Here is a 10,046-nt window from a genome sequence, read left to right on the forward strand (position 1 = left end):
TCAGCTAAACTGGTAAATAAAAGCATGGGTTGCAAACTCAGCCACCTTCAGGGGCCCACCTGGGGTATGAATAAGTGAAGCAGTTGGGTGGAAGGGAAAGCTAGGGAGTGAGGGGCCCTGAAGAGCCAGGCGCCCCTCTGAAGGGGCGGCCGCTCTCTGCTCGAGCCACTGGTGGCCATGGGGGAATGCCATCTTCCAGTGTTTCAGAAGAAGCTGGAAATCCAGTTATATGTGAAATCTCCCAGTTTTTCAGTGTGCACAACCAATTCATCTTATAAGGCAAATGAAACATATCTGTCAGCCACAAGCAGCCTGTGGGCCACCATTTACAAACTCTTCTGTCCCCCAGTCCCACCATGAACAAACAGCTTTCTTTACCACCTGCCTCCTCCTTGGGTCCTGGACCCCTCTCCATCAACTCCAAATAACGAGGACAAGTGGTCTGTTGTCACCCTGTCCACCTCTCGTAATCCACTCACTCACCAGGCTGGTACCCAGCTCTCCCCCACAGTCCTTCCTGAAGGTTCTCCCTGTTTCCTGGCCCAGATGCAGAGGCTGCAGCATCAGACACTCAGTCGTGGTCTCTATGCCTCCTTCCTGGTTGCTGGCACTTCTCTGCCCTTCCCGCTCCTGTAACTATGCTTTTCATGGCACTTCTTCCTTATATTCTCCGGCTGTCCCCAAAGTCATGTCTTCACTCCTCTTTCCTCTTTCTTGTATTTTTCTCCCTTGTCAATTTCGTCTACACCTCCAGGGCCAAGTTCTCCTTTCTGTGGGAGACAGCCTCTACCTGTCGGCCCCCAGTTTCCCCTTAAGTTCCAGACCCACTAACTAATCAGTTTCTAACTGCTTTGTGGACACCACCATCTGGGTGTCATGTCCATAACCAAACTCAACAGGTTTACAGAGCAGCCCAAGCAGAGGCAACTTTTTCAAAGGCCAGCCGTCCGAAAGTCCATCAGCAGATTGTTCCAGGCAAATGCCAGCCCCTGAGATTGGGGGAGTTGTGGGAGAACAAGCCATTATCGAGGGGGTGAGTGGGAGGCCTGCTGGACCGAGCCAGACAGCTTTGACATGAGGCAGTTGCCATCGGGTCCGATGTGGCCCTAGAAGCCACTTCGGGCAGAGCCGAAGTTGCTGGAGAGGGGATGTGTCAGTGGGGGCGGGCATAGCCCACTGCTTGGCAGTCCCAGCTGAGTGAGAAGAGGGCTGTGACCTCAGGCAGGGAGTGGCTTGAGAGGTGACATGTTTGTCATTCAGCAGAGCCACAATGGTGGGATTCCAGAGTATTTGCCCTTCCCTCTAAGTGAGACAGGCCGACCACAACCAGGGAATAGGCCAAAGGCACCATTACCAGCCTCCTCTCCCACCCACTGCATGGAAAGGAGGGGCGGGGTCCCTGCTGGGCCCTCCCAGGTGCAGTGACCCAGCAGCAGGGGGTCAGCTGAAAGGCCTTTCTGCACAAGGGCTCTGGCTCTACTTGTCTCCCAGGATCTATAAGTACCAGGCTCACGGTTATGCCTTCTCGGGTGTGGAGGAACTGCTCTACTCGCTGGGGGAATCCGCCTTTGTCAACATGACCCAGCGCTCCGTGGCCGAGTCCCTGCTCCAGGTGGGCGTCACACAGCGCTTTATCGATGATGTCGTCTCCGCTGTCCTGCGGGCCAGCTACGGCCAGTCAGCAGCGATGCCCGCCTTTGCCGGTGAGCCTCCAGCCCTCGGCCTGCCCACCTGCCCTTCCCTGGCCCTCCCTGTAATAACCTCATATTTACCCGGCTCAGTACAGTTGCCTAACGAACACTGTCCCCTCTGACTCTGGCATCTATCCTCCAAGCTGTCGGGAGATGGTATTCATCCCACTTCACAGACGGTGAAAGGGAGGCTCAGCTCTCAGGTCCTGTGTGTTTCTACCACTCCTGTTTGGATCGGTTTCAGGAGCTGTCCCGTTGAGGCCTCTGGGCCCCTGGGTATTTATCTGTTAGAGCACCGCATCTTCCCAGCTTATTACTGGGGCAGGTGGGCACATGTACCACCCACCATCCTCCAGCACAGGCCACAGATCTGCCTGAGAGTCGTCAGGGCATGTCTTCCCCAAGGTATGATGACCATTCTGGGCCTTGAAAGATGCTGTAGGATCTTGCTGGGGTGGTGGGGGGGCAGAGAGGGGCATTCAAGGCTGGGGAGCTACACGGGCACTCACTGGCCTGCTTGGCTGTGTCCTTCTCGCCCGCTCCTAACATGGAAGGCCCAGCCTTGGTCCTTTGTCCTCTTCTGCTCTCAACTACTTAGCCTCCCTTGGTGAGCTCAGCCAGTTTCAAGGCTTTAAATTCCACCCACCTGACTCCCAAATATGACCTCCAGCCCAGACCTCTCTCCAAAAATGCAGGCTCACGTGTCAGCTGCCACCCTTGTGTCTGCACTGGAAGGGCTAATGGGCATCTCAGACTCAGCACGTCCAAACCTGAGCTTCTGATCTTTCCCCTCGAGCCCCTGCCCCACCCAGCGTCTGCCCAGCTTGGCTGGTAATTACTCCTTTCCATTGCTCCAGCCAAAACCTTAAATCATTTCTTTCTCTCATATCCTTTATGTCATATGTCAGGAAATCCCACCTGCTTTACCTTCCACGTATACCCAGAATCTGACAGCTTCCTACTACCGCCTCGTCCTTGGTCTAAGCCACCAACATCCCTCAGCAGGATTACTGCAACTCTCCTACCATGTCCCCCACCCCCTGGCCCCCCAAGCTCAATGCATCAGCCAGATGATCCTTTTAAAACAAAAGACAGATCCTGACAGGCCTGCATGTAAAACTATAATGGCCCCCACTTACCTTCAAGGAAAACCCAAAGTCCTTCTAGTGGCCTGCAGGGCCCTACATGGTCTAGGCCTCACCACCTCAACACTCCCTCACCCCAAACCAGCCACTCTGGCCTCCCTGCCGTGTCTCCAATGTCCCAGGCGTACTCACACCTTGAGGTTTTTGTGTGGCCAGCCCTCTGCGTGGAGCATTCTTCCCTGAGACACAATCATGGTAAGCTCTCGCTCTCCCATGTCTTTGTGAAGATGTTGCCTTTTCATTGAAGCTGCCCCTACCCCTCCTGCCCTGCAGGTATCATCTTCTAGCAGACTGCTTGATCCTCCCACTAGAAGGCAGGCTTTCCAATGGGAACCTCTGTCTCCTTCGTTTACTGATGTATCCTTAAAATAGTGCCGACCATCATAGGCACTCAGCCCATTTTTGCTGAATAAATGAATGAAAAGGTTTATAATTAACAAGCACCTCCCATATGCCCAGGATACTATTCCTCTGGCTCTTGGCACTGCTAGCTCCTTCCCACCCTTCAGGTCCTGCCTAGTTTCACCTCAGCGAGACTACCCTGCTCACTCTGCCAGTATCCTGTGTGTATCCTTCAAAATATAATTCACATACCACACAGTTCACCCATTTAAAGTGTAGGATTCAGTGGCTTTCAGTATATTCACAGAGTTGTGCCTCCATCACCACAATCAATTTTAGAACATTTTCACTGCCCAAAAGAAACCCCATACCTATAGCCATCAGTTCCCCAACATCCCCCAGCCTTCCAGCCCTAGGCAACCACGAATCTACTCTGTGTTGCTATGGATTTGCTCATTCTGGGCAGTCTGTGTAAGCAGAATCATACAATCTGTGGTCTTTTATAGTGGCTCTTGCACTGAGCCTAATGTTTTTACTTCACAACATTGTGAATTTTGTTGCAGTTACTTGTGTGTGTCATCTCTCCGTGCCCAGGGTTGGGAGGAGTCTTGGCCTGGGAGAGAGGCCCCGGTAGGACGGTGCTGGACTCTCCAGCCCACTGCGCAGTGGTTCTGAGAACTCACTGGCCGCCCTCCCTCCCCCTTTGCCCAGGAGCCATGTCGCTAGCTGGGGCCCAAGGCAGCCTGTGGTCTGTGGAGGGAGGCAACAAGCTGGTTTGTTCCGGTCTGCTGAAGCTCACCAAGGCCAACGTGATCCACGCCACGGTCACCACTGTGACCCTGCAGCAAACAGGTGAGTAGACAGAGCGGGGGCCATGTCCACTCCATTCCTAACCAGTGAACACTTCCACCTCCTCTGTCCCTAAAGCCCTGGTTTATGACCTGCTGGGGAGTGGTTCCCAGCACTGCCGGGTGACACCAGAGGGCACTGTTGCCCCGATTCAGATGTCAGAGCCAGAAAGCAGAGACTTGCATTAATCTAGTCCCATTCATGTGACCACTGAGGACTTTGAGCCATAGCCTTGCCCACGTTCCCCCAGCTAGTCAGAGGCAGAGTCAGAGAAAGAGCTCGGGTTTCCTGACTCCAGTCCAGTGCTCACCCTGCAGCCACACCAGCACGGAAAGACTGGGACCCAGCAGCTGGAAAGCCCAGCTGCACCCATTGAGGGTCTCGTCCCCTCAGTGCAGGGCCCCAAATGGCAGGTAAGTGGGGAGAAGCTGAGAAAGAAGTGGGCTTTTGTGGTCTCTTCCCTCTCCTTCTAGAGGGGAAACCCTTGTACCATGTCAAGTATGAGAATGAGGTGGGCACAGGCTCTGACTACTATGACATAGTGGTCATCGCCACCCCCCTGCACCTGGACAACAGCAGTACCATCACCTTTGAAGGCTTCGACCCGCCCATCGATGTCGTCCAGGGCTCCTTCCAGCCCACCGTCATCTCCTTGGTCCATGGCTACCTCAACTCTTCCTACTTCGGCTTCCCCGACCCTAAGCTTTTCCCCTTTGCCAGCATCCTCACCACAGACTTCCCCAGCTTCTTCTGCGCCCTGGACAACATGTGTCCCGTCAATGTCTCGGCCAGCTTCCGGCGGAAGCAGCCTCAGGAGGCCGCCGTGTGGCGAGTCCGGTCCCCCCAGACCCTCCTTCGCTCCCAGCTGAAGACCCTCTTTCGCTCCTACTACTCAGTGCAGACAGCCGAGTGGCAGGCCCACCCCGTCCACGGCCCCCGCAGCCCCCTCCCGCGGTTCGTGCTGCACGACCAGCTCTTTCTCCTCAACGCGCTGGAGTGGGCGGCCAGCTCCGTGGAGGTGACGGCAGTGGCTGCCAAGAACGTGGCCCTGCTGGCTTTCAACCGCTGGTACCAGGACCTAGACAAGATTGACCAGAAGGATTTGATGCACAAGGTAAAGACTGAACTGTGAGGGCTCCGGGGAGAGCTGGAAACGTCCAGCCCCCGCTCAAGACGGATCTCCCCCAAAGCAGCGGCCAAGGTTTTACAAGCCACACTCACCCACAGAGCCCTTCTCTGACCGTGGAGCGTCTTTTCTCTCCATTGTGGGTCCTGGTGACCAACTCTCTGCCTCTCCATCTTAAAGATTTTCACAGTGTTGCTTCTTTTGAAGAGGGAGAGTAAGAGAGGGGGAAGGACATTCAAGCCAGTGTATTCATTTATTTATTTTTTCTAAGAAGAAATAAAAATCCATCTTAAGCTGCTTCTGACTTGGTTTTCTAACTAGGAGACAGTGATAACTATGGGAGGGAATATAAGGCAGAGAACTCTGAATCCGATTTCCTTATTGTTTTCCCCTGCCTACTCCCAACATGTACCTGAGGCAACACCTACAATGAAACATGTAACCAGATGGTTACAAATAGAGGGAAGATGAGAAAACATGAGACAGGATTAAAGCTCCTACTTACTGTAGGCTTGCTAGATGCAAGGTACCTAGTTAAGAACTTAATAGACACCATCCAAACCTCTAGAAAACACTGCATATTGGAGGAGGTGACTGTGGTAGGATACAAGGAAGAAACGGTTACCCCAGCAGAGCTGGCAGTATAGCTCCGAGCTTCCTGGTAACCAGTGGGAAAAGGGAAACATAGCAGGCCAAAGGAAGAGGAAAGATTTTCCTTGGCACCTGGAAGAAGTGACCATTCTGTCCCTTAAGCAAGAGTTGAGGAGTAATACTGTGGATCTGTCTTATAAGAAAACAAGTTCCCAGCTGGTGGAGGGCAGTCCTGCCTCATCCCTACGCACTCACCCCAGAAGAGGAAGGGGAGAAAAGAAGGTGCTGAGATGGAGTTCTTCGGAGGCTGGATGCCCTGCCCAAGTCACATCCAGACCTGCTAAGTCTGGCTCGGGGGAGGGCCCAGATCCCCAGGATGCCACGACACTGCCAAATGACATTGACATTGTGAATTCCCAGCAGGAACAGCCCCAGCGGGCATCCAGCTAACTTCCCTCTTTTGGTAGAGATGGAGATAAAAAGTCCAAAGTGAGGAAAGAATTTGCCCAGAGTCTCTGGATGAGTTCATAGAACGGAGCTTAAATCTTGAATGTCTCCTTAAAAATTAATTGAATTCAGTATGGGGCAAAATACCCTTCAAGGAGGCAGAGGCCCAAACTGCCTCTGAAGTTGTTTTTACTATGCGGAAGTGATGGTAGTAAAAGAGATGGTGCCTTCGAAGTGCAAGTAGCGTGCACTCATTGGTCACAGGAAATATGAGGCTGACACTTCAGTAAGAATGCTTTTGGTTGCAGTAGTAGAAAACCAAATTCAAACTAGCTTAAGCAATAAAAGGGTCTTATTGGTTATCATAAAACTCCAGGCACAGGGCAAGCATCGAGCACTGTGGAATGCCAGCGTGGCCTTCACTTCTCTCATGGTCAGAGATGGCCATCAGAGGGTCTTCTCCCATGGCCCCTGAAGCAAAGTCTGGGCTCTGGGCCAAATTGGGCCCCTACTGAACCAATTCCTGTGGCCAAGTGAATGCCACATGCTGATTGGCTTAGGATTCAGCTACTGCACCGGTACCTGGGACACAGGCGATAAGATTAAACTTAGAACAGTCAAGTCCCACGCCTGGGGCAGAGGTGGTCTCCAAACTCTAAGATCAGAGGGGTGGAAAGGGTGTTGGAGAGAGGTACACTGACAACCAGATTCAGGAGGGGGCTGTGCCCTCCCCTTCCTCTCAGGTCCAATGAAATCAGTATGTAATGACCTCTTACAGTACGTCATGGCCTGTGTTTGAAATAAAGATGCTATGGGCTGTCATGGTGTAACCGATGATCGCTGGTATAGGGCCAGAGGACCAAGGCCAGTACCAGACTTGTCCCTAATAACACCCGTCGCTGGCATCCCTAAGGATGTGTGCACAGAAGAGGCAAACCAGGGCAGATACACTGCATCCTCAGCCCGACTGCAGTGGAGCTGGCTGGTCCTTCAGAAACTTCCTTTATCTGGGTAGGCAGGCCTGAACAGCTCAGACCAAAAGCAGGCCAAGATGCCTACGCTGCCTGCTTCCACAAGCCCAAACCTAAGAGCTGGATCCCACCGCCTCTCTGCCTACAAGGAAAGGCCAGAGATTCCTGAAGGCGTCAGAAGGGAGCATGGGAACCAGCAGGAAGCCTTGGCACCAGGGCCACCCTAGCCTTCTCAGGCCAGGAAAGAAGCCCCCAAGGGCCCACAGCTCTCTGGGAGAAGACAGAGCACTTGCAAAGACAGAGAGAGCTCTATGATCTGCCAAACAAAACAGGAAAGAGACCACACCACCTCAGTAGTCCCGGGTGCAACACAGTAGATTTTTAACGCTTCACCCCTAGACTCCACCCCTAGAGCAGGTGAGCCAAGCAAAATTTCAGTACTTTGTGGGGAGGAGGGCTGCGGAGGGTAGAGTTTGAGGTGGGTGAGGCATAGTGAGGGAGAGAGGAATGCCTTGCTCCTGACCCACCTTTGAAAGAGCCACAGGGGAAGCTAAGGGCAGAGCGTGGGCTCCCTCTAGAGGCTTCTGTGCATGTATGCATTCATTCATTCACCAAGCCCTGCACCCCTATTTTGCACCGGGCACTTGCTAGGTGTTGGACATGCAACGCTGAAGGAGTTAAATGAGGCCTCTGTTCTCACGGAGTGGGAGGTTCTCACCAGACAGTGGAAAACATGAAATCCACTTAGAGCAAATGAGGTTCTGGGGTAGTGTAGACCTGCCTCTCCAAAGGTCCTGAACTCCCTGCTGCTGCCTTTAAACCACGGAACTGGGAAGGGCCAGCTGCCAGCCCAAGCTCACTAGGCCAAGCTCCTAAGTCACAGAATAGTAAAACCAGAAAAGACACTGGAGATCCCTAAATCCCACCTGCTTGTTTCACAGATGAGAAAACCGAAGCCCAGAAAGAGGAAAAGGCAAGATCCGCATAAAACTAACTGGCATTTGTTGAGCATCTCTGTGTGTCTGTTGCTCTGGTAGGAGGAGGACAGCCAGAACCACCCAGATGAGGAGCTTCCCCACCCGATCCCTATGCCCTGGGCACCCCGCGGGCTCCCAGGCCCTTACCCCACAAAAAGGCCTTGGAGGCCATGGTCCCTTGTGTTCGGCTGAAGTCTTAAGGCCTGGAGAGCAGGCTGCAGGGGCTTCAGAGAAGAGCAACCCCCCAGGGAGAAGCGGCTGCTGAAGGCATCCGCACGCGCTGGCACATGAAGGCTATTTTCCATGTGTCTGGAACCAGGCCGAAGCTTCCCGGGGTAATTTTAACCAGTATCCACTCTAGAACAATACCAAAAAAGGTAAGTTACTTGCCAGCCCAGACAGGCACATACCTAACCACTGCCCTTTCATGAATTAGACCCTGAAAACATTCAGAGCTAAAGCTGCTTCAGGCACTGAAGTTAGAGCAGCCGAGCAAAGTATTCCTGTGCTGGCTGTTGGCCCTCTTATTGAAATTAACTGTAAAGTGCCAGCTATTCTTACCCTCAGAAAATAGCCTGAGCCCCTCAGCTGTCTTCGGAGAGGGAAGGTATTTTTAGCCCCTAGAACAGCTGATTTAGGATTTGCTGCAGGAGCTAGGAGGGCAGGGGAGGATTGAATTGCAAGGGGCTAATGGGAGAGGGGGTTGGAATTAGCATCCAGGGGTCAGGAGCCAGCAGGGGCTTTAGGGCAAGTCAGTCCACGCTGCCTTTTTGATCAGCAAAGGGTCTTGGTATAAGCCAGTATTTCTCAAAGCGTGGTCCCCATTCCAGCAGCGTCAGCATCACCTGGGAACCACTGCGTTAGAAAGGCGAAGTCGCAGCCCCCGCCTCCAACCTACTGACTCCGTACCGCTGTGCATGGGGCCCAGCAATCTGTATTTAAACAAGCCCTTCGGGGGATTCCAGTGCTAGCTATAGTTTGAGAACCACTGATACAGCAAACCATCTAACCAGATCCCCTTGTGGATAAGGCTGGATGAAAGAATGGTCTTCATTAATGTTCTCAACTCTTGAGTGTTTGTTCAAAGCCAGGAGTCTCCAGCCCAGAAAGACATACCCACATGAAAATTTAGGTGCTCACTGGCCCAGGTTAAAAACCCCTGCTCTTTGGCAACCTGGAGGCTCTTCTCTGGATCTAAGTCTGACATGCAGAGAATCTGAGTTGGAAGAGACTATGTACATCATCGACTCTACCCAAAGGAGGAATCCGCTCCACAACACTCTTGAGAGGCTCAGCCTTAGCTGGACCCTTCCAGAGACAGGGAGCTCACTGCTTCTAAAGGGCCTCTTTGCAATGGCCCTTGACTTAACTGGGGAGAATCAACTCTTGTTCATTCCTAGATAGGTTTATACCAACCAAGCTCCAATAACGTGGCTGAAATATAGGCTTATAAACCCAAATTAAAGAAAGTAACTGTCCTAAATGGTAGACATGAATGCAGTATTTTTGTAATAACCCATCTCAGTGCTGGAGAACACTGGGTGATGGAAAACTCCTCCTTCACATTGATCAAAATCTACCTCCCACCCGGTTTTGGCTTCAGAGCCACAAGGAGCAAACCCAAAGTCTTGCTTTCCAAAAGACAGCCTTTACTTTTCATTGCCTTGCTCGGCACGGGGGTGCAGGGAGGGCTGTCTCAGAAGATGCAGGTGCAGCCCACGGCGATGGTCTCCATGACTGCGCGCTGGCGGCAGGGCCCGGTGCGTGGCGGCAGCGGGCAGAGGCGACGACGCACAGGCACCTGGCTGAACACGGGCACGCTCACCATGCTGCGGTCCTCCTGCATGGTGAAGGGGTTCACGCAGCCCAGACATAGGCACCGCGCCTCCGGCAGGTCTGCAGGAATG

The 10,046-nt window shown here is 53.0% G+C and overlaps 2 protein-coding genes across 2 annotated transcripts in view; one reads left to right on the forward strand and one right to left on the reverse strand.

The window, feature by feature from the left end:
• Window positions 1–5,448, forward strand: part of PCYOX1L (prenylcysteine oxidase 1 like) — a 12,232-nt gene extending 6,784 nt beyond the window's left edge. Inside the window, exons 4-6 of the mRNA XM_007447494.1 lie at window positions 1,492–1,703; window positions 3,890–4,030; window positions 4,501–5,448. Coding sequence (XP_007447556.1) covers window positions 1,492–1,703; window positions 3,890–4,030; window positions 4,501–5,159 — 1,012 coding nt within the window. The 3' untranslated portion in view covers window positions 5,160–5,448. The remainder of the gene's footprint in view (window positions 1–1,491; window positions 1,704–3,889; window positions 4,031–4,500) is intronic.
• Window positions 5,449–9,835: 4,387 nt separating this feature from the next.
• Window positions 9,836–10,046, reverse strand: part of IL17B (interleukin 17B) — a 4,324-nt gene continuing 4,113 nt past the window's right edge. Inside the window, exon 4 of the mRNA XM_007447495.1 lies at window positions 9,836–10,046. Within this exon, the coding sequence (XP_007447557.1) occupies window positions 9,836–10,046 (211 nt within the window).

Source organism: Lipotes vexillifer, unplaced genomic scaffold, assembly GCF_000442215.2.
Source record: "Lipotes vexillifer unplaced genomic scaffold, Lipotes_vexillifer_v1.1 scaffold1009, whole genome shotgun sequence".
Lineage (NCBI taxonomy): Eukaryota > Metazoa > Chordata > Mammalia > Artiodactyla > Lipotidae > Lipotes > Lipotes vexillifer.